Source organism: Brachionichthys hirsutus, chromosome 20 (assembly GCF_040956055.1).
Source record: "Brachionichthys hirsutus isolate HB-005 chromosome 20, CSIRO-AGI_Bhir_v1, whole genome shotgun sequence".
Taxonomy (NCBI): Eukaryota; Metazoa; Chordata; class Actinopteri; order Lophiiformes; family Brachionichthyidae; genus Brachionichthys; species Brachionichthys hirsutus.
In genome coordinates this window covers 8,632,023-8,655,827 of record NC_090916.1, presented here as the reverse complement: position 1 = coordinate 8,655,827, position 23,805 = coordinate 8,632,023, and the positions used below count along the sequence as shown (strand labels likewise).

The window sequence follows — 23,805 nt, the reverse complement described above, 5'->3', positions numbered from 1 at the left end:
CGGAGACGCTCAAACGCAAATTTTGATCATCTATAGGAGACGGAACACTGGGGGTGCGATGTGATACACTTAATGCATACTCCCTAGCGTATAAACACCTCCGTCTGGTTTGTAGCCTACAGGTAAGAGAACTTACCGCCCGCAGGTGCGAGTAAACAAGCGCTCGCTCACTCCCCTCGTGAGCTGCATGGAGTGTCTGAACATGTTAAAGGAAAGCTTTAAGCTTAGACGTCACCATCCTCAAGTCCTGAGGCCGTCGGGAACGACAAACACCAATAGCAACCGAGCAGTAAATTAAGTCAAGGCAGCGTTTGACAGGAAGCCGTTTGTGCGTATTCAAAAGATGCACCTGGAAACGGCGCTGCTTGTCGGCATCTTTCCATTCGGGCTTTTTAAGTCCTGTGCCAAAACACTGTTCTTCCCTTCGAGCTAACTTTTGTTCTCGGACCAGTACGTACTTTCTCGTTGCTGCCTATCCGTCACTTCCTGCAGCAAACCTCGTCGCCCTCGCACGCAGAGCGGAGGTCAACCGATGGGGCCTGACATTGAGAGTTGATCAATCTATCGTGTCTTTTCTGAGCTCTGTGCGTCAGACCATCCGAGCCGACGTCGTCAAGAAATCACAGCAATAATCCGCTCATTAGGACGCGATGTCGTCTCTCATGATAGATAAAACGATGATCTATACGTGGGGCTGCCTTCCTTATAGCATGGTAATGAGCCTTAGCATTCTGCTAATCAGTCAATTAATCACCATCTTATGAATTTAATCTTCTACTTAGGGCCTGTTCTACATTGTATCCTTTAAAAACTCTAATTCACGCTGGGATTATAAACGATCTTCATTCTGCTGCTGCTGTTCTTAAATGAGGCTTCTGCCGACATCCTTTGATTTCGCGACGTTGGGAGATGTAACCCGCTCTCCCGTCGTCGTCCCGCAGTGAAAGAGCACGATGTTGAGATGCTAGAATGGAAATATGACAGCCTGTCTACACACAGTTCATGTTCTTCAACGGTGGAATTCTCCAATGACAAATAACCCCGCCACCATCTTCGCATCTCAGTCGAAACGCTTTTTGCTTTGGTGATTTCACGCAGAGGTGGCTGAGATTTTAGCCTCCTGTTTATTTATCGAATTTTTGATTCTCAAACCAAGCGCTCAGCATGAGAAAATAGGAACAATTTGTTAAACGTGTTATTCGGCTTTATAAAACAAATCCAATTATTCGTCAAAGGCTGGAAAAAGCTTTGATCTTGGGTCTGGTGTGATGATTTTCACCGCCAGCGACAGCGACATCTTTATTTCCAACACAAGCCAATGCATAAGAAAAAAGTTTCCTTCTAATTCAACTGTTGAAAGAACAACTTTATGAATTCAGATGTGTTTGCTTATTTCGTCAGCTTTCAAGGCAATTTTCTTTTTGTGAAAGATAAAGATCCAAACACAAGTGAAAGACAAAAGGTTTTTGTTCAGGCAGGAACAAAACATTGTAAAGCACACGCAGAATTGTGTCTTTTAAATGAAATTCCAAAAGTCCTTCAGTTAACAGTAAATCACGATAAAAAGACACCAAAGAAATGTATTTAGAAAAAAGCCAAATAATCCGTCACATTTTTGACCTGCTGAACAAAGACGAGTAAAAGATTCCTAACATTTTAACTACAGCTTCACCAGAGACATAAATTCCATCAGTTTGATTTCTTACAATGTTTTGATATGAAATATGATCTTAAAAGGCATCATCACCATAACTTGGAGTTCTTCAGGGTCCCCGTGGGGGGGGGGGGGCTGGAAGGATCCCTGAGGACATTTATCAATAACTCGTCGTTATTTTTCGACTACTAATAAAGTCATTAGAGGCATCTCGTAAAAAGTGCATTCTTAAAATGAGGTGCCCAGATCTGAGTTTAAGAGGCACTTTGGTGGCATTAAACATTCAGATTAAACTTTAATGAAGGGTTCTGTTTGAAGGCCAGACAGGCAGTGACATGCACCAGGGCGATGCAGCTAACGGTCCGTGCCTCCACTTCACCCCCCGCAAGCCGGGGCGACCTTCCATAAATAGGTCACCCATCTTTGAGGAAAAGCCACATCCTTAAACCGGAGCGCCCTTTAAGAATACCGTTTAGACAAATACTTCCTAGACTAAATCACTTCAAACCAACTCCCAGCTGTTTTTATGAAAACGCTGCTTTCTAAGTGTGGCTGAGGAGTTTGAGAAGCTACCTACCGTTGAGGCAGAAGTCTCACAGCCGCTCGGGTTAACCAAACAAGCGGTTAACAAGCTGGTGCACTGCAAACAATGGCCGGGTTGTGACTCGAAATGAGTCTCAGCTGACGGAAGCACTAATGGGACTCGTTTCTGTTCTGCTGAAGCTCACCAAACTCAAACCGAGCTCCTCCTCTATATGCCGCTCTGTATTTTCTTTGACATGCTGTATTATTTACGAAAGAGGCCAGTAAACAAGCTGGGCGCCGGCTGGCTCGCCATGTGTCCAGGTTTTTGTGCTGTAAACGTCTGATGTTTGCTCCGATTTTATTTTTTTTAGAGACATAACAATTGATTTCTATCCCTGTTTTTTTTTTTTCCTTCATTTTCTTCACAAAGGCTAACTTCACTCCGGAACTCGCCCTGCTGGGTATTAGATACCCCAGACATGCTGAAAGTAGCCCCACCGGGGCATATTAAACCTTTGTGTGTCATGTGACACTTTAGAGGACGACGTGATGAATCCTCCCTATCAACGGTGAAACTACATTTAAGCCTTTCATATGTGGAGGCAGGAGAAATTGGCTATATGGCCTATAGTAGTGCTGACAGGTTTCTTTCTCTCTCTGCCCCGCCCCCCATCTCCCTCTCCTAGGCTGGCACACGGCGAGAGGAGGAAAGGATGGATCTCCGGCCCATTTTAAGAGCCTCCCTCCAGGGAAGCCAGCGTCAGACGCAAGGCCTCGTGGGCTGTTGACCTGCCGTCTGCCATGATTTATGGCGGCTGAGGGCCTCCGGCCACTGCGGACTCCTCTCCTCTCTCTCTCCTGATTTACGTCTGGCGTACTGCAGGAGCAGCCGCCGCCTGCACGAGCATCCGGAGAGGAATCCCTCGCACACGCTGATCTGCAGCGCCGGCGTGTGTACAGGCGTCCTTTTCCTACGCCGTCTCGCACAAAAGTAAACGCCTGCATAAACATTTCTGCTCCGCAGCACCGCCCCTCGCAATTTCATCACACGTCGATGAGACAGAGCCCGGCTGCGTGTTGCTATAAGTCATGGGGTGTCCGCCGTAGAGCCCCCCGGGTGTAGCTGCTGCTCAGGGGCGAAGCGGGATCAATGGAAGAGCGCTGAGTAACGGGGCGATGTTTCTGTCTTCGCGTGGTCTGAGAGGAATCAGCATAGCAACGCCGCTTTGCTCCCGCACTACGGTTGCCGTCGGCGATAGTTCCGAGCCCTGACTGAAGTACAAACCGGTATCGGACACACACCAGCTGGCTTTTTAACCCGTCCCGTTTCTGCGTCGCTTTCACCTTCACTTATTTGCTTTTTATTCCAAAGCTGGGGACAGACGGCGAGATCCAGCTGGTGGCCCTCGCCATGGTGTTGCCACCTCCAAACAAACGTCACGTGTGCCTGACCACCATTGTCATCATGACCAGCATGGCCTTCATGGACGCCTACCTGGTGGAGCAGAACCAGGGTCCCAGGAAGATCGGCGTGTGCATCATCGTGCTGGTGGGGGACGTGTGCTTCCTCATAGTGCTTAGATACGTGGCGGTGTGGGTCGGCGCCGAGGTGCGCACCGCCAGGCGGGGATACGCCATGATCCTCTGGTTTCTGTACATCTTCGTTCTGGAAATAAAACTCTACTTCGTGTTCCAGAATTGCAAGGCGGACAGGAAGAGTTTGGAAACGGTGGCCCGGAAGGCCTTGACGTTATTGTTGTCCGTGTGCGTCCCGGGTTTGTACCTGGTTCTCGTGGCGTTGGACAGTATGGAATACGTGAGAACTTTCCGCAAGAAGGAGGACATGAGGAGCCGCCTGTTCTGGGTGGCTCTGGACCTGCTGGACCTGCTGGATATCCAAGCCAACCTGTGGGAGCCCCAGCGGACGGGCCTGCCCATCTGGGCCGAGGGCCTGATGTTCTTCTACTGCTACATCCTGCTGCTCATCCTGCCCTGCGTGTCGCTGAGCGAGATCAGCATGCAGGGGGGGCACATGTCCCCCCAGAAGATGATGCTGTACCCGGTTCTGAGCCTGGTCACCATAAACGTGGTCACCATTCTCATACGAGGCGTCAACATGGTGCTGTTCCAGGACAGCCGCGTTTCCACCATCTTCGTGGGGAAAAACGTGGTGGCCATCGCCACCAAGGCGTCCACCTTCCTGGAGCACCGCAGACAGGTGAAGGAGTTCCCCCACCCGCAGAACGCCATGGCGCTGGAGCTGCAGCAGAACTCCGTGGGCCACACGCAGCCAAACGCCACCAGCTTGCCACACGAGCCGTCGCCGGCTCAGGATGCCATCGACACATGACCGGCGGCGCCGGACTGAGCAGAGCCGCTGGGAAGCGGCTTTTTATCAGAGCTGCAGGTGGAAGCGGAGAAATCAGCTGCATGACAGGAGGAGATTCTGCCAACATGAACCAGAACCATTAGAGATTTTCAGCACCACCTGCCCATCGGAACCCGAAGCCCGCACTGCAGCGAGCGCAGCGTGCGAGTTGGAAGGTTTTTACTGTGCCGTTGTGTTTTTAATTGTTTGACAAATTTAACAAGTTTAAACTTTTCTTCAGAGACAATCTCTGCACCGATTTCATGTTGTGTAAAATGGACAGATTTATGTACAGATATTAGGGGGGGGGGGCAGTACTATAGGGAGTGGGGGATGGAGATACGTTTCCTCGTTTCCTGTACTGTACATTCCTCTTAATGTTATTCAGGCTTTGAAGTCGCAGAACGCAGAAACCAGAGTCCATAGAACACGCCATTGGAGAATTGATTAAAAACAACAATCGAGTCCAAACAGAAAACGAAGTTATTTCTGATCTTCAGTTCATTTATCATCATCGTCTACATTCTTTACCTGTTGGAGGCCGATGATGTTTTAATAAAGGTATGAAAGTAAAAATGATGGATGCATGGCTTCTTTGACCAAATTGTGGTTCAATAACTGTTATGTTTAGATAACATTCGCTCCTGTTGTACCTGAATGCATCACAGACAAGACACCGATACGCCAGCAGAGCCTTTCCTGTGAAGTTCCGCACGGAAACATTAACACAGCACCTCCTCTTGGGCTCCAGCCCTCAGGCCTCCACATCATTTGGGCGAAGCTCGCTGTCAATGTGGCCGAAAGGATGCGATAACGGCGGATGGAACTTTGCCCTGCCTCTTTTCGCTTTTCTTTTCATCGCCTTACTCTGAGTTTTGTTCTTTTTTCTCTCACAGCTTATGAATTTGCCTTCGTGTTGCCATGGAGAATTTGATCAGGTGACCTCAAGTGTCAGCGTAGGAGGAGGAGGCGCGAGGCCCACTGAGAAAGACTCTTTATGGACAGGTTAACGAAGGTTAACCGCTGATCTCGGCTCACAAAGCGAACGCGCCGCTCTTGAACGCATCCCTCTCCATGAACAGTAAAATCAGATTTTAAAGTGAATTCGGCGTGAAGTTTGTGCGCTGTCGAAAAAAATCTAAGACAACGGCTGCTGCTGTTTGTCTGGATGCCGAGCCGGAGGCAGGGGAACGGTGCGATGTCACGGAAATGGAAATTTCACCCAAAATTTCAACGTATCAAGGGACTATTTTTAACCGCACCCGTCAGCTCCTGCCTGCAAGACTCTAGCGGCCAGACGCTCGGCCGTATTAAAGCTGCATGAATTCTGACGGAGGCCGCAGTGCAAACAAGACAGACCGGAATCTGATGAAGGAGCTTCTAAGATAGCTGCTTGAATTAGAACAGAAAACATTTGATTTATTTTTGTTCCCCCCCACCCCAAGCGCATAAATGTCCCGTTTCAACAGTAATGCTAACGTTACGTCACGCTGTTCACCGTCAGTCATCCGTCACCCGCAGCAAGATTTACAACAATCCACCAATAAATCATCTCTCAAGCTTGGAGTCTATTGTCCCACTGAGGCCTCCGTATTTAGAGCTTCCTCGTCAGCAGACGGTTGTTAATCTCCATTTGAAAAACAAGAACATAAAAGAAAAGAAAAATCTAATTACACACCTCGTGGCCCGCAGAATGTGGGTATTATATTTTTGACCGCGACAGAGCCAGAAACGCAGCATTGTGAGGCGCTAAATGTCACATCTAGACCGACAGCTAATTAGACAGATTTAATGTGCGCCAAATAGGAAGGTCCAGCATTAAAATAATAACGTCTTTCTCCTTGAATACGAGCCACAGAGCCGGTCCTCTGGCTGTGCATATTGTCTTTGTTGCCGTCTGATCACAGCTTTGTTATTGGGCACACAGCTTAACGCCGCCATTGGTTTTATTTATAAATCTCGTCAGCGCTGGCCGCTTGAAGGGGAAAAGTAAATGGCAAACCTGAGCACGGAATAAACTACCTGTGGCTGGCCGTGCAGCGGATCGCCTCTCGGAGACGCCCCGGGCGAGAGATTCATCCGTAAATCACCGTGCCTTCAAATCGCCAACGTAATTGTGCTCTCTCCACATGTAATAAGTCGGCGCAGAGCTTCTTCTTTCCCCGCCTGTAATTTACCGTGTATTTATTACTTCCTGAACCACTTAGTCTCAGCAAAATTAAATGAGAAACAATCAGATGAGGTTTCCCCCCCTGTTGCAGACTCTCCTGACCGGCGCAAGGATCTGCTTACGTGCAGGAGTTAGTCCACTCGCTCGCTTCCCATCTCTCTCTCTCCCTCTCTCTCGGTTGTTACCGGAAGTCGCGGCGTAATCGCTTTGTTGGTTGTACACCGCTTCGACTGTACTGCCCGCTGTTCAGACATTTATATGGAAATAAGTCTTTGACAGGGCCTCCATCATAAAACTGCAACGCGTCTTCAAGGAACAATGAACTTCCGTTGCACCAGGAGGCGCTGCAGTTCAGGAAGAGGGTGCGCTCCTGCAGCTAGGTTTGCATCTTCACCTCCTCCTCATTTAAAAAAAAGACCGAGATACTTGAACCATGAGAAGAAAAAACAGGCCACGGGTTCCCTGGCAACAAGGTCAGCACCACCTTAGTTTTTTGTTTGTCCTCAAAGCATCTGGAAAAGGGTTTTGATTGACTTTTGTGTGTGTGTGTGTGGGGGGGGGGGGGGGGAAGGGGGGGGCGTTTAAATTTGGAGACATTTTCTTGATTATATTTTTTTCACTTTCAACACTAAAAGATTTCACTACTGTATGCGGAATTACGTATAGACCCGATTGTGATAAATACCTGGGAGGCTATAGCTATAGGGCAGGCAAGCTACTAGCGTGTAGCTGAAGAGTCATGTTTTCCCGTCAGGAGTGATGAAACGATTACAGATGTAACGGATTGGTCAAGAAAAATGATTCCAAATGACATCATAGCTGTTAAAGAGGAACCTCTTTGCATTATTTACATGGTGTTTATAGTAGTATAGCTGTACTGCCCCCAGGTGGCCAGAAATGGTAATAACAAAGGGCGCGTTCAAACTAAGCCAACAGTCGTTTACTGCTCTGAATCCTCACGTTTGACATCGTGGCTCAGCTTTTATTACTCAGGAGCCAAGGACACACTGCAGCAGTAATTTATCAATGACTACCAAAGCATTTACAAAATCAATATTTTGCTTCTATCACCTCTCGAGGACGGTGTGTGATTGATTGGACAAAAACCAATGGATGGATTTGCATGAACATTTTCTTTTGTTTTTGTTTTGCCAAAGATGGGCCCCAGTTTAACTTTGAGTCGATTAAATCTGTTACAATCCAGATCAGGATCCGGTAAAAAAAAAATTGAAGTGTTCTTAACCAGCTTCGAACGCATCGTTTTTCAAAGAAGCAGCAAAAACCTGGCATTTACGGGAAATTGTTTGCTGGATGCAAATTAACCGACATATAATCTGACTTTTGAAGCCAGTGGAGTCGCCCCCTGCTGGCTGTTACAAAACTGCAGCAAACATCTTCACGCCGTACTATTTCCTGTCTGCTCAAACAAACACAATTTGTTATCATGTAAAATTGAAGATTTTAATTAAGTTTAACGGGTATGATTAATTGCGCATGCACACATACACACACACACTACAATTTTAATGGCAAGGGAAGTATCCCATTTGAATTATGGATATAATTAACAATAATGAAGTCAGCCTCCGTTTTAATTCTAGATACGTTTTATCATGTCGTCCTACAAGCAGCCTCGGACTCTTTTCAGTTCTAATCTGATCTCGTGATGATGAACGACTGCGGAACATCCTTAACAAAAGTCCACAGCCTTCTGCGATCCGCTACACACGCTAACGCTAACCTCCATTAAAAGGTCAGCCTGTCGCATAATTCACTAAATATGCACAGATAGCACAGTATGCTGTTACCCATATGAACTGCTCAGCATGCACAAGCAACGGATTAATCACCCGGACCACAATGCACAGGGGAACCCGAGTATAAACAAGAGGTGAGCGTGCATCGTGCTAGAAAGTCCTGCCGTTGACTTTGACCTTCTGAGTTTGACTTTTAAAAAAGCACGGCAGACCTCAAGCAGCCAACGACCCCAGATTAAGATCTGATCATTCTTTTTCGCCAATTTAGCCAATCAGAGAAGGGGACTAACCCTCCGACATGTGACGTCTGTGTTAACAAATAGCCTCAAACCAAAGATTGGGCCAGTGGCAGGAAACAGAATTATTTTAAACGCCACAGTCTCTGGAAATAGTTTTCGTCCAGGCATGAAGGAGAAAGCAGGTCAAGTTTTCCATCTTTTTGTGATCAACCAGTCCAATCCCACAAAGCATTCGCTTTTATAATTACCCCTAGAGGTAAGTAGGGCAAATCCTCCTCCTGTAATATGGGTGGAATCAACCTTTAAACAAAAAATGCAGAGTCATCGGTCATCAGCTTCGGGGAACGTCAAGCCAACTTGTAGGTCGGCACACTGGGGGGGGGGCAGCCGGCACCCTTTTTAGGGAACTGCAGCGAGCAGCAGGAAACCGAGTCGACTAACAATCCATCATCGCGGCGCAACCGTTTACCCAAACAGCAGAGCGGAGTCAAAAATACTGGAGAGGCACAAACAAGCAGAGGAGAAATCGCAAGTGTTACGGTGCCGAGGCCAGGATGTACCGGCCCCCGCGCGAGGGAACTCGTGCTTGCACAAGATCACGGATGACAGGGGAGCTTGTTAGCAGGCGCGTGGTAGCCAAGAGGGGGGGGGACTCATCAGAGGGGAGCACCAGTAGTCCTTACTGGCCCATACTGGTCTGACCAGATGGTCCGTCTTCCGGCTGACTGAGGATCTGGACGTCCATCGTTAACAAATTACGGGCAGGAAACGTGCGCAGACAGCAGTGATCTCAGTCGTGATTTAATCACGTCACAGTTTGGTATCACGCGTCAGAGTCTCATCGAGCATGGTGAAGAAGCTCCGCTTCCTCCAGAGCCGGAGCCGTTTGGCCTTCGCCACACTGCCACCTGGCGGAGCTCACAGATAAAGCATTTTATCCTCCATCCCTGTTCGTGCAACGGCTCAGGGAGGTTTCAACAAAAAGAAAACCTCACATTAAAATGTGTCGGGCATTACTATGAAAATTGATTGAATTCGTCACTCGCAGCTAACTGGAAAGACGTCGGAAAGCTTGAATTTAAAATCTCAATTTCACTCCAAATCCTCCTGAAAGACAAAACGGGACAGACGACGGATACAAACAATCCAAGGACATACGAGACAAATCATTTTTGACATTTTATTTTTTTGTTCCTCACATTATTGCTTTACAATTAAACGCATTGGTTGGATATGTCCAGTATAGCAAGACAAATACATTCATATAAGTTATACAGATGTCCTCGGTAATGTTTTACAGTAACTAACTTTACATTAAATATATTTTTTGTCGTCATTTATAATTCTTGACACGTCACAACGAGCTCACAGTGCAGCAGGTCGCAGCCGATCGAGGAATACGCAACGGCTTTCGCCTCGCGTTGCCATTTCAAACTTTTTTTCTCGAGCGTGTGTGCGTGAGCACACAGGATTGATTTCCTTAGAATCAGGATTGACGCAGAACTACAACAATTATGGCATCTGAACTCGACTCCCACCGCCTCCTCTTTCAAAAAACGGGAACCGGTTAACTTGCTCCAGACCTGGCAACGCAGTGCAACAACAAAAATACACAAAAATAAACGTCTGCACATTCTGAATCAACCCGGGTTCAGTATGGCCAGGCCTTCCCCACAAAAAAGCATCAGTGTTAGGTCCTATCTGCACAGAAACCCCACTGGAAATCCATCCATTCATGCCCCCCCCCCCCCAAGAGGGTTAATGCCACCTTTATATGCAAGAGTGGACAAAAGCAGAGCAACAAGAAAAGGGTGCAAACGTACGGGAGACATCGGAATGTCTCCCGTACGGAATGTCTGTCCTTTGGGTTCGGTTCTTCGACACACACCTGTGAGCTCACATCAATACAAGACAAACCTCCCCTGTTGCCCCCCCCCCCCCCCCCCAAAAAAAAAAAAAATAGTTACGTTGAGATTGCATATACAAGAGCCTGCTGTCAACAGCAGAGGAATACTTAACACTCCCCAGGCTCAGGTCTCAGTCTCTGCGCATCGCGACTTGACCCCCCCCCCCCCCCCCGCAGAGATTGTTGCATGATGCCAATAACGTCGTCTGAGTCGCAGTCTCGCTCGTAGCTGCCGATTCAGGTGGGGGCGGTTTCCACGGCGGTGGCGCCAACGTGCCCTCAACCTTTTGCTGTGCTGTGGAGGAGCTGTGTTTTAATGTCCCAGCATGCACTGCGGACAGATGCGATGCATGCTCATGGTGTCAATAAGGGCCAAGTCCTGCTGAAGAGTCCGGAGTGAGAAACGTAGCGTGGGCCCTCACACTCACACTCACACAGAAGGAAGCGCTAGTTGATTCAGAATGAGGACGGCTGTTAAAGTGCAATATCTACATGTAACTCAAAAATCAAGAGACCATCACCACCGAGAGCAGCTGGACTTGTCCTTCTGAGTTTCCCTGATAACCGGCGACTATGTTTGGGTTTGCAGTGCCCCCTGCTGGCCAGAGGGTGTGATAGCAAACAGTGTCACGTCCCTTCTGGTTTCTTCGCATTTCCTCCTCCTTCTGCTCCCGTCTCCAGATGAGACAAAGTCCCCCGACGACAGAAATCTGTGGAGTCCCGCAGGTCCAGAGTCACTTTTTTGTTTTCCGGATTTGTGCGGGAGGGAAACGTGGACCGAACCGGGTCGGAGGCAGACGCCTTTCTGAGCGTTCGAATCTCCTTACAGCACAGAGCAAAGCAAACGTTTCAGTGTGCAATTTGTTTCCGTGGAAAACAGGCAAAGCAAACGGCTCTCCTCGATATTTACACAAAACTTTTACTTTGAAAAATACAAAAAAAAACACAACTCTGTACACGTTTGAGTACAACGCCGCAGTCGGCTGACGGACCGGGACGCAATCCGTCAAATGTCTTTTTTTTTTACAAATGAAAGCATGGGGGGGGGGGGGGTGTGATGAAATGTTAACGAATTATTTCAAGGAATGCCAGAGTCTGTCAGGATTTTGGTTGGAGGATCCCCCCCCCCCCTTCTTTGCAGACTGGTTTGGTTTGTGGAAAAGCTTTGGAAATGTTGGGTGGAAATCTACAATTAAACAGTGAAACCACACACCGACAATCAACATGGGGGGGAGGGCACTTATGATTCTGCAGGTCTCCGACATCTAAAGGCATGCTGGGGGGGTGTAGAGACGTAATTTCACGGCTATGACAGGCAAGGCCCCAAATAATGACCATTTAGGACAGGCCCTGTGTGACAAGAGGAGGAGACCGCTGTCAGTGGGTGCTGCCTCCTGGGGTAACGGTGTGGGGGGGGGGGGGGGGGGGGGCTGCAGATAGTTCCAGTGTTATTTGAAAAGAAAGATTTTTTGGAGTTCTATGGTCGCGTTGAGGTTTTGGTTTTGCTCTACTCCTCCATGCACATGGGCAGGTTGACGAAGGTGAAGACGTTGTACTCGATCAAGACGGAGACGCAGAGGAAGACGGCGTACAAGAGCAGGACGTACACGCCCAGCTTGACGTCCAGCCTCCATTTGTTCAGGTAGATCCCCAGCACCTGCACGCGCGCACACACACACACACACACACACACACACACACGCGCAAGACACGTGTAACCCGGGCAACAACACGCAACTTTAACTCAACCTGCTGTTTTCATCCGAGCTGCTCCACAAAAATACGTACAAAAATGCAAATAAAGATAAAAAGTTGTTTGATTTCTAAAAATGAAAGAAAATTCATTATGGAAATAATTCAAAAGAAGCACAATGTTTACCCCCCCCCCGGTTAGAATCTAATCGCTAATCTCTGAAACGTCGCTCACCGTGAGGGCTACCGAGCCCAGCAGCAGCACCACCGAGTACACCAGCCCCCGGCTGTTGATCATAACCTGCGACACACACGGGACGGGGGGGGGGAAGGGTGGGGGGGTCAGCATCCCACCTGCCAGCGGAGTGTCCGGAACGCTCGACCCGGAAGGAAGTACGGGAAACCCTTACCACCGATCCGTAGCTGATGCACATGGTCTGCAGCGCCCAGGGGACCCCCAGCCCCACCAGGATGTCAAACACATTGCTGCCAATGGTGTTGGACACCGCCATGTCCCCCAAACCTGCACACACAAACAAAGACTCAGGTCAAGTAAAGCCTTCTTTTTACTGCTCTGTACTTCTAATGTTTCATATCTGGCCTCATTTCGCTGGGAAGGCGGTGACGGACGATTCTACGCCTACACGCAGCTGTGCGCTACTTCCTCTCTCTCCTCTGTACGTCTCTACCTCGTTCCACCTCGTTCCACCGCGTTCTACATTTACGTCACCGTGCTCGTTTTTACGCAGCCGAGACCCAGCGTGCAGGTGAGAAGTCCCTACACGCGCACGCTGGGAATGCACGAGTGGATGGAGAGAGAATATCTACCGAGAAAAGCGGCTTTCATTTCATCTCAATGCCTTTCAGATGAAAAGGATCCTGGGAATCTTCCCAAGGGCTTCAGTTTCCTCTTAACAGAAGGGGGGCCAGAGGTATCAAATGCATCCCACGTAAACGTGCGGATCCCATAATAACTCGGCGAGAGAGAGAGAGGGGGGGGGGGGGGGCGTACCTTGGCGCGCCACGATGAGGCTGGCTATGCAGTCTGGGACGCTGGTGCCGGCGGCCAGGAAAGTGATTCCCATGATGACGTCGGGGATTCCCAGAGTGTAGCCGATTACCGTCACCTGAGGGTTAAAAGGAGCATCAGTTCAATCCGTGCGGCCAAATCTCACAATTCAGTCGACGGCAAGAACGTCGTGACAGATTTGCATCCCGCTCACCATCCAGACCATGAAGTAGGAGAAGATGGCGATCCAGAGGGTGGACAGGATGAAGGAGAGCATGAAGTACTTCTCCAGGCGAGGCTTGGCACAGTTGGGGATGGTGAGAAAGAGGAGCAGCAGCAGCGGCCAGGAGATCAGCCATTTCACCCTGCTGCCGCAGGCCCCTGCAGCAGAGACACACCGCGTTACACTGTCATTAGCATCATAAAGGCCATTAGGATGGTTTCAATCCATTTACTGGAGCCGCTCAGACGCAGGCGTACTTGGGAGGCGAAACGGCGAGACGGTGTCGTTCGGCGCCGCTTCGGTGGGTTTGTCCTCTGGCACGTTCCCGTTCTCGATTTCCATCTTCCCGTCAGTCACTTGCGTCTCCACCCCATTGGTGGCTTGGACCAACTTCTGGCGCTTTCAGAAAAGAGGAACTAAGTCAAAGAGCACGTGAACGGACGCCACGCTGCTGTAGCATTTAGCTAAATGCTAAACGGGCCGCTGTACCTCTGTGATGATGAGGCGGCTGGCCATCCGGAGACGGGTCTTGGGTCCAAAGTGGCTGGTGACCATGACACGGAGGCCGGCTTCGGGAAACCTGAATTTGGTCGGGCTGGCGTTCATGATCTCGTCCACCATCACCACCGACCCGCGGCTGTAACCCTTGCTGGGTTTAACTACGAAGGTTTAGAGGGAAAACCATCAAATATGGCAAAATGAACAGTTTCTAAAAAAATATTTACAGTTAAATTAATATTATAGTAGTATTGTTCAAAGAATTTATTTGCATTTCCGCTCATGAGCTAAAAAGGTTAGCAGAATGTGGGATGAGGGTTTCTCTGACGATGAACGAGACTCATTAAAGCCTCCAAACAGACCCACGATTTACTTTATTTACTTGGATGAGCTCATTAACAGCCCAGAAGGATTCTCATTCCATCTTCAAACCACGGATGGAGAGGAGGATGAACCCTCCAGGGAACGTCCCTCGGACTCACCGCCAGCCTCCGGTGGAAAACATCACACGCTAGCGGGGGTCAACATGATTTCCGAGAGCCGAACTTCAAAGAACTTCTGCAGCTTTGAAGTTTTCTACCAGTTGTGAATATTTACGATGGGACCGAGATCGACTTAAAAATCTGACCCCTCCGGCACCTTTAGGTGGATAATCTCGAATTGGTGCATGTAGGTGAAGACCTTCAACATAGTTCTGTACATTTCAAATAATCTGATTGGCACCTCCTCATTTTCTCTGCAGTCGCAATACAAGATGCAGCATATGGGGAATAAAATAAAATAAAAGTTCTCCAGTACACTTTAGTTTAACGCCTGCTTAATTTGACTCATTATGCATGCAAGAATGCACATAAATTAATTGTGTAAACAGAGCCGGCCTAAACATCTCCTCTTGTGAAATTGATTACCACTTCAGGAGCGTGTGGATCGACGCCCCAGAGACCGTCGGAGGAAGAAAAGTGGAACGCAAGCGGAAAGAATTGGCACACGGCAGCACAACACTGTTGGCAATAAGCAATAAGCGGTTTAGTAAGGCTAAACAGACAGGCACGTTAACGCTAATGCAGCCAAAGAGGAAAGGGTTTCATGTTTGAGAAGCAGCTAAATGAGAATCACAAGTTACTGAAAGCTCAAAAAAAAAGGTGGGAAAAGAGGAAGAGGAAGACTGTGGCTACAAAGATCTCAACCATTTGGAAAAAGAGGTTGTTACCTGCATGTTCATGTTCAAAGCATGGCATTTTGGGAAATGACGAGGCCGGCTAGTCTACAGCCGCTTTTACCGCTTTTGTACCGTTTTATTTCTTAGGCTAGAAAATGCTTATTTTATAAAAAATAATGATAATGAAAATGTAAACATTTACCGCAGAATCCCACAGAAAATCTACAGTAAATGAACACGTATGTTCGGTAAGAAAATCTGCTATTTAGCAGCAGCGTAACTTCACCAGACAGATAACCCATTTCCCAAAATGCCAGACTTTTACTTCCAGAATGTTTCAGTCGAATTCCACTTCAGGTAAAGTAATTGACATTAGAATCAAGGATAATAATAGAAACAGCCACAGCCTTCCAGAGATGTCAAATAATCCATTGCATTTCCTTTTACTTCAACATCTGATTTAACCTCCTAGGCAGGAAAAACAAAAGTATTGGAAACCCAGCCTGTCTGATTAACCTTACCTGTCGTGAGTAAAGGCGATGACGGGTCGTCATCCCATACAAAGCCATAAAGAGTATTACCGTCCTCCATCTCGCTGCTGGTGGCAGCGTTACCGTTGGCCACGTTCTTCGACTTCCCCATGAAAAACCTCTGCATGCTGGAGTTAAATCTAGAACAAACGACGGAACACGAAGCTCGGAGATTTACATTTGCAAATGGGATATTTGACTCGCACGAGAGACTGCGCTCAAATATAGATTTAATGCATATTAAACAGCCCACAAGAACACATTTATTCTCCAAATGCTAGCTAGCTAGGATCTTGTACTTGAATAGCTCACAAATTTGAAACAATATAATTACTTCAGCTGGAACAAACCAGCTGATGCATGGTCAGTATGTTATAAGCATTAAACTATGCAATATAAAAACAAAATGAAAACAAAATAAGCTATTGCTGCTAACACGCCGTCACACAATTCGACAATAGTCGCTGGTAGAATTTGTGATATTGTAGGAAGCAAAAAACTAAATAAAAGTTTGCTTTGGCAGTCGCCTCAGAGCACCAATCGCACTAAATTAAAAAAAACAACCACTCCATTTTGACTGAAATAACCTAAAATGTTTAGAGGATATTTTGGGAGCGTGGAGACGTATGATAGAATATCCCACAATAAGCACTTGTTTCCTCCAAATGAGAAAGGAGAGGAGTGATCCAGTTAAGCCGGCGCTCTTAGCCGCTGCAGGGGCAAAAGATTAAACTCTTAGGCAGGCAGCTGCCGAGCGCGACACGGATTACCAGCTGGACAGAGACGGCGGACAACGTGGTCGGGATTATTCAGGTTGAAAAATAGAGACAGAAATATGGCGCGAGTCTGATTTCGTCTACGTCACGTACTTTCCCGAATGACTTTTTTATATTGCAAACAAAAGTGCATAAAATTAAAAATCTTTCAATTCGAGGAATGTATCGCCTCAGTAGCTAGTTGCCATAGCGACGCCACTGGAATATCAGCTATCAAATCTATCCCTCCACAATACAGGGGCTGCAGAAAACAAGATTGCAGTCCGGCTGTATAAAAATAAATGGCGTCCACTGCAGTGCGTCATGTGACCTTTTATGGCCTACAACAATTATTTCCAAATGGAGGTGATGGAGAGTGAATCCAAAGATAGGATAATCACCAAGATGCTTGACTAACTGTAAAAATATGAGATCAGATTAGCATAAGGATGTAAAATATGTGGACGAGGTGCAGAACTCACTTCATGACCAGGATGTACCCGGCGTACATAAGAACCAGGACCAAACCCTCCCACCTAATCAAGAGAATAAAATACAGCTTTAGAGACAAATGACAATTAAAAAGACAATGTCCTATCCATGATGTCATGTGCCAACATCAGGCTTCAAGGCAGCAACTAAAGCTTCACATTAAGAATATTTTCTTATTTATTTCTGATCATTTGAAGCCGCTCGTTTTCCAAAATGTTAAATTCAGAAGTTAATAAAACTTGCAGGATCATGATAAAGTAGAGCCAACAGGGTAGAGGTGTAAGTGAATTTAATGCGCAGTAATTTATAGCCATATCCGAAGTTTGCCACCATGCTAATGATAAAAATAAGAAAAGTGTAGACTTACCAAACTATCTTCCCATCATAGATGAACTGGGGGGTAAAAAAGGAACCTCTTCGATTAGACATTATTCAAATAAATTAAGTCTCGTCTGATGCATAAAAAATATGTGAGGCAACTTACTGCGATCAGAGCCACAACAGAGAGGATGTAGTAGAAGGAGTCCCTGAAAACGGCCCACCAGGTCAATAACACCACCTGAGATTACGCAGGCAGAAGTGCACCGTCATTTTCTTTTAAACTGCACCTATGTGCAAAACGACTCTGCATCGCCTACAGCGTTCAATATGGAAATTTCACTTGACGGAAAGGTCTTAAAAAAAAATCAATCCAGACGCACGATCTGTTGATGCCTACGGAGATTTCTCCAGTAACACCAAGACCAGCCCGGGAGAAATCCAAAAGAAGCAGCCGCTTCCGTTTCCCCCTCAGCAATAAAAAAAAAAAACTAAAAAACTTCTGCCTCACATAAATCTATAAATAAACACAATGATGCTGCTGCAGCAGGAAGTCACTCCCCCGTCACACACACACACACACCTGTCCAGCAAATATCCCACAGACACCGATGATGCAAAGGATGTTGAAAACCGCCGAGCCGACGATGGTCCCCACCCCCACATCACCATGGGTGATGAAGACACCTGCACACAGGAAGTGGAATCATCACAATCGGCAGCGACGGCGAACCATCTGGAGATGTCACTCCATGAAGACACTGGGTGTGCGTTTGTTTGTCTGTGCGTCTCTTACCAATGACCGATGCAAAAAGCTCTGGCGCAGAACTGCCGGCTGCCATGAACGTGGCTCCTGCAACATCTTCACTCAGATCTAATCTCTGCAGAAATAAAAACCAGGATCACAGGTTTAACGCAGACAAAACTATATTCTGTAGCTGCGATGCTTGGAGATGAAAAGATGAGCACCTCACAGATCTTCTCCAGCGACGTCACAAAGTACTCATCGCACGTTATGGCGAGGGCCAGGAACATGTAGAGCGCCTGGAGGTGGAAACCAGCACGGTTAGCACGCTAAGGGACTAGAATAGGTGTGTGTGTGTGTGTTGCTGTACAGTTAAATTCTTAATGAGCAAGAACATTTATTAGAATAAACAGAGCCTTTGACGGAGGAAGTTATAGTTCTGGTGAAGGACGGGTCAAGCACTGATTAAAAAGTCACCGCTGTGGTGGCGTCGGTGTGGGTGATTGCGGGCTATTTCAGTCGGTGAGCCCAGAGCTATAAATTATAGATCAGGTGTGACATCATCAAGGCTCAGGCAGCTCGGGTAGCTGTGCTATGCTCTATGCTAACCACAGGGGGCAGTATAGGACTGCAGACCCTTGCGTCCTCCAGTAAATCTGCTACTCTGATCTTCTGTATTCTGCTTTCGTGTCAAACCACTGAGCATTCACATTGTGGCCGTGCAAAGCTGCAAACACCCCCCCCCCCCCATATTCCGGCTGTCATGTGAAAAAGCTACCGAATCCACTGCAACCAGCCGAGCTCCGGAGGGAGCGCTGCCTGGGGACAGGTGAGACGGGAGGGGCAGGGGCCTCTTACCGCCACGATGTGCAGCAGAACGGCTCCCTCCCTTCGTTCCTGGCTGGTGAAAATGTCGTCAGGAAACTCGTGTATCGCTGAGGAAAGACAAAACGACCACGGTCACCATGGCGAGGTGGCGTGCCCCCCCCCCCCCCCCAATTGTCATCAAGGGGAGCCTGGAAATAATATAATAATAATAAACCTGGACATAAATGTTTGCCTAAAAACTGGGGCAAGAAATGCTTTTTTTAGGCCTAAAAACATGTCTGGTAAAGCTAAAAACTGGATTACACAACCGAAGTGGGTCAAATGTAAATGAAATAAATAGCCTGTGATCATCACCATCACCCAAAAGAAGCTGAAAACTCGGACTGCCTCAAACGCATCGGATATTCAAAAGCACAGAAATGCCTCAAAACACTCGGAGAAATCGTTTCCGGCCTGCAAGTCTGTCACATCAGTCAGCAACCAATGACTTCATCGCTATTCATGGAGGAAGAAGAAGAAGAAGAAGAAAAAAAAGAGTGAAAGAGTCAACCGTCACATCTCCTCAAACCCCGATGTAAAAGCTTGGGCTATATTAAGAAGGCTGAAGTCATACAGAATTAAAGCAAGCAGGCAGAAAAGCCTCCCATGCTGGCGACTCATCATCCAGAGCTCCAGCTGGAGCCCAGTGTGACCGCGGTACCGGCATCCGGCCCGGCTCTCTGGGAACGCAGACGTACCGCCGTGGACCCGGCTGGACGCGGAGGCCGGAGGTGATGGGCCCCCCCCGGTCCCAACCTCTTCCTCGTTCGCTCACGTCATCCATTTCTTAACCAAACGCAGAGATAAACAGCTGAAATAAAATAAAAGATCTTGGGTTGAAGGTTTTATTTGAGTTACAATCAGGAATCAAAACGTAATAGAGACAGATGGACCGGTCAGAATTCATTCCGACCCCCCCCCCCCCCCCCCCCCCTTTCCTGTCATCGCTCGCTGCAGGAATAACAAAATCGTGACGCCAGGCATTCAATTTTCCCGCATCGTTTGACGGCCTGTCAACTTCTCAGGCTGGAGGCACTGCTGACAAAGCGCCGGTGCGAGCGGTGAATTCTGATCTGACCGGATCAAGGCCGCTAAAGCAAGCAGAACCGATGAACCAGCTGCACGCACGCCGCCCGACGTCGTCCGCTGCATCCGAGCATGCTGCATTCTGCGTGTCATTTAACACGTTACCTCTACAGAGCGAACGGCTGAAGGCCACTTCTGGCAGCGGGACGCATTAAACCGACCTCGATCGCTGGGAGTTCTGAAGCCCGGGTGAGACGCGGCAAACGCACCAGAATAGAGGGCGGGACGAAGAGTCGAACGATGATGACGACCTTAAAACAGAAACTGCAGAACACCGGCGTGACTTTTGGAATCTCAAGGCTTCAGCTCGTTTCATTTCTGACAGCATTATGTGCAGAATGAAATCGGGACGGCCGACGGAAACGAGCAGCGCCGCAATCATTGCAAGATTTACAACTACAACTGCTGTACTCTCGTCTTGTCCCCTGAGGGGTCGCCACAGCAACCCAACCTTCTCCACTTCACCCTGTCCTTTGCATCGTCCTCCCCGACACCAGCCACTCTCATGTCCTCCCTCACTACGTCCATGTATCGTTCCGTACCTCAGATTCACTGCCCTTGAAAAAAACCCACAAAAAAGGGTCCCTCTTTAAATTTGTGCAGTAATTATTCCATAATCTGTTAATATTCCAGATATTACGGAGCGGTTACGTAACGGAGCTCGGTATCAAGCTCCGTCTGTTGTCCCGGAGACACGACGGCTGAACCGAGCGGGACGGAGCCCAATTATCAGATCCACAGTCGGACATACGGAAACATTTACTGGAGAATCTTAAATCGTCGTGGCGACAGTGAAAATCTGAAATGCTGTTTCAGCAGAGAACCCGCTAGCAGGCGGGTCGGGCCGGGTCGTCAACAGTACAGCTGACACTCTAGAACAGTAGCAGAGAGACTCTTAGGATTGCTCTGGGTCGTTATTAGTCCATTAGATCATTAGCTCGCTCCAGCAGACACGAGTCAGGCACGACCCGACCGAGACCAGCATCGTGTCAGCGTGACGTCTCGGGGGGGGGGGGGGGGGCTTGGTACAAAACACATCCTCGTCCTCTTTTGGCTCTGTGCGTTTACATGCCAACATGTCGAGGCCGAGCTGGTGGACCAGAAGATTCCTGGTTCAATAACCTAAAGGGGTTACCGCTGGGAGGCGCGCGCTAACTTGCTGCTATGCTACATGCCCCTTTGCAATGGAGGGGGGGGGGGTGGTTAGGGTTAGGGTCATTCCGAAGAATGACTGAACGCACAGAGAGGCCGGCGGGTTTCGCGCTGCTGCTACGCTCGACGCCACAGCGCTCCGTGGACAGCGAGGTCCTTTCTCCATTACGCACACTAGCATAATCCCTGCTTGTTTAATTCCCTTTTTAAAAGCCACCTTCTGGTGCTTCCCTGGAGGCGACCAAACCGCTTTCCAGCACGTCTCTTTCCCCCCCCCCCCCCCGACTGCGTCATGCTGCCCTAAATTCGCCATTGGGCGCGGCTGCAAAGTGTCCAAATTCAAAGGAAATCGCTCACGCAGCGACAAATTTAGATTTTCAAATCATTTAAAAACGCAGCTTTTGGAGGGCGATGACACCGAAACGTTCAGTCCCAGTTACCTGCAGCTGTTGCCATTCTGCATGTCAAACACGAGCAGATTAGCGGCGCATCTCAAATCACTGTAATCACATCCCATCTGCGTCATTCACCGCACAAATCGACCGAAACCTCCACGGCGCCGCTCACTTCTAACTCGTCGTGTCGTCATCCACGGCCACGAGGCCAACCACGTCGCTCGCAGGTGGGATTCGTCACGCCATTAGCATCTTTATTATGAGCTAATTAGCCCTCAGACACATTAGCAGACATTTCATAGACCGCAAGTGTCTGGAAACTGCGTTAATGCGACCTTTAATGTGGCACAAATCAGATTTTTTAGCTTTTAATGTTTGGTTTTGACTTGTTTTTGTTTCTTTCGGATTAAATTCCTTGCACCTCCTTGGAGGGGCTTCCTAAAGTGTTTGCGTTCGATAATAGAACGTGCGTCTACTTCCACTCATTGTGGGATTGTCGCAGGGGAACTCGGTGTGCAGAGTGACTCAAGGCCTGCACGTGACCCGAGGAGCATCCAGGGCTTGTGAAAGCCTCTTGCAGCACAATTAAAAGACGGAAACGGTCGATTTCTGAAGTCTACTTGAAACAACCGTCCGGCCTGCACCTGGGGCTTTCTGGGAGTTATAACGGTCGATGAAAGTCTCAGGACGAGCAAAACAACATCAGCGCCCCGTGAATGTCACAAAAGCATGATGAGGAAGAGGAGGGGAGGCTGAAGGCAGCCGGGTTCAATCAATGCAGGTCACGAACAGCGGCCTAATTAAATAGATGCCGCACCCACTCCAAATAAAACCGCCGATAATTATTCTCATCCAACCGAGCCCGGATTCCTCCGCGGTACGGGGGTCAACACCAAGTTCACCTTAATGAGCGCTTTACTTCACCTGCGGATGGGAATTAGCCAGTAGCTAAGTCTGACAGCATCTCTTCGAGACTAAATTCTTTGCAGACTAGAGGCGAGCCGGACCCAGACGGGGAAAGACTCGTGATCCGGCTCGGCCCGGCGAGGCAGGGCTGGAGTCGATAAGAAATGCATGGAACGAAAAGCAGAGCCCGGTGCCTCCGATTTGGGAAAAGAAGGGGGGGGGGGATAAATCTTGAAGGATTAGGAAGAACATTTAAAGCACATAATCTCGTCATTTGGCGCTCGGATCAATGGGACCCGGCTGAAAAACTAAACAGTCACAATACTTTGTTTAAATGTCAGCGGTTTAGACGTTCGTCTGCTGGTTGATGCTTAAAATAGTAGGTTACAGCGCCGGTAACTCATTAAGCCCCCCCGAGAGACTCCGCCTGCTGTGACCAGTAATGAAGTAATAGCCAGTTAGTCCTGACTGGGTCATTTACTGGGACACTGTCAAATTACTTCCTAAATTGCCTGCACTCTGGCGTTGTTCCCCCCGTGGGCGACTCAAATACCACAAGTAATACAAATCCCGATATTAGCTTACACCCCATTTGAGCAAATCATTATTCTCAGGGATTCAAAATCCTTTGGCGACATTTCAGCTTGGAATTTTTTTTTTCCTTCTTCTGGTAAAAGTGGGCGGTCTAACAAAAAAAATTAAAAACATTTGTCCTTGCAGCAGTTCCAGCAAAGATTATTCCGCTTCTTTTCTGTGAACCAAAGATGCTTAAACATAATCAATATCAGACCCTTCTAATAGCCCTCTGTTTATTATAGACCATGATCTAAACCGACCCGGAACAGTCGAGTCCCAACAAGGAGGTGAATTAAATCTGCATATTGACCCCGCCTCCTCAGCTGCAGAGGCCTTCCCAATACTTCTATTGATTTACCGTCTTTTACTCAGAACCACTTTCATAGAGTTCACAGATTGATATCTGTATTTAATTGTTCCATTATTGCTGAAACCTTTTCAGAATAATTTCCCAGATTACTGCATCTCGACACGGATTCCGTTTGTCCCCGTGTGGACTTGGGTCTCTTTTTTTTGGCACAGCAGCGATCCGTTTATCCGGATCAATGCATCTACTAAATGATCAACAGCGCTGATTCAAGAAGAATCAGTCACTTTCTTAAAAAATAGACTGTAATTTTGAAATTCCAACAGCACAGCATCCTGTCGGCTTCCCAGTCAAATTGTTCCTGTATATTAAAATGATGGGTGATGGGGAAGAAGCCAGAAAGATATTTACTCGGCTCCCGGGAATAAATCAGTGTGAAGAAGCACCAATGCTAATGTAGACACGTTTTAGAACGC

General features: G+C 48.0%; 2 protein-coding genes across 2 annotated transcripts in view; one reads left to right on the top strand and one right to left on the bottom strand.

Annotated features, from left to right (window-relative positions):
* The first annotated feature begins 3,590 nt into the window (after positions 1-3,590).
* Positions 3,591-4,529, top strand: tmem121ab (transmembrane protein 121Ab). Its single transcript, XM_068753918.1, has one exon. The coding sequence runs from the start codon at positions 3,591-3,593 to the stop codon at positions 4,527-4,529; it is 939 nt and encodes a 312-aa protein (XP_068610019.1).
* A 7,597-nt stretch (positions 4,530-12,126) lies between these two features.
* The window catches only part of slc24a4b (solute carrier family 24 member 4b), a 13,235-nt gene continuing 1,556 nt past the window's right edge, over positions 12,127-23,805 (bottom strand). Inside the window, exons 3-17 of the mRNA XM_068754106.1 lie at positions 18,899-18,979; positions 18,265-18,339; positions 18,092-18,176; positions 17,879-17,982; positions 17,462-17,536; positions 17,345-17,370; positions 16,968-17,021; positions 15,722-15,870; positions 14,033-14,202; positions 13,801-13,942; positions 13,535-13,701; positions 13,324-13,438; positions 12,722-12,834; positions 12,547-12,612; positions 12,127-12,276 (exon numbers count right to left, since the gene is read on the bottom strand). Of these exons, the coding sequence (XP_068610207.1) occupies positions 12,127-12,276; positions 12,547-12,612; positions 12,722-12,834; positions 13,324-13,438; positions 13,535-13,701; positions 13,801-13,942; positions 14,033-14,202; positions 15,722-15,870; positions 16,968-17,021; positions 17,345-17,370; positions 17,462-17,536; positions 17,879-17,982; positions 18,092-18,176; positions 18,265-18,339; positions 18,899-18,979 (1,572 nt within the window). The remainder of the gene's footprint in view (positions 12,277-12,546; positions 12,613-12,721; positions 12,835-13,323; positions 13,439-13,534; positions 13,702-13,800; positions 13,943-14,032; positions 14,203-15,721; positions 15,871-16,967; positions 17,022-17,344; positions 17,371-17,461; positions 17,537-17,878; positions 17,983-18,091; positions 18,177-18,264; positions 18,340-18,898; positions 18,980-23,805) is intronic.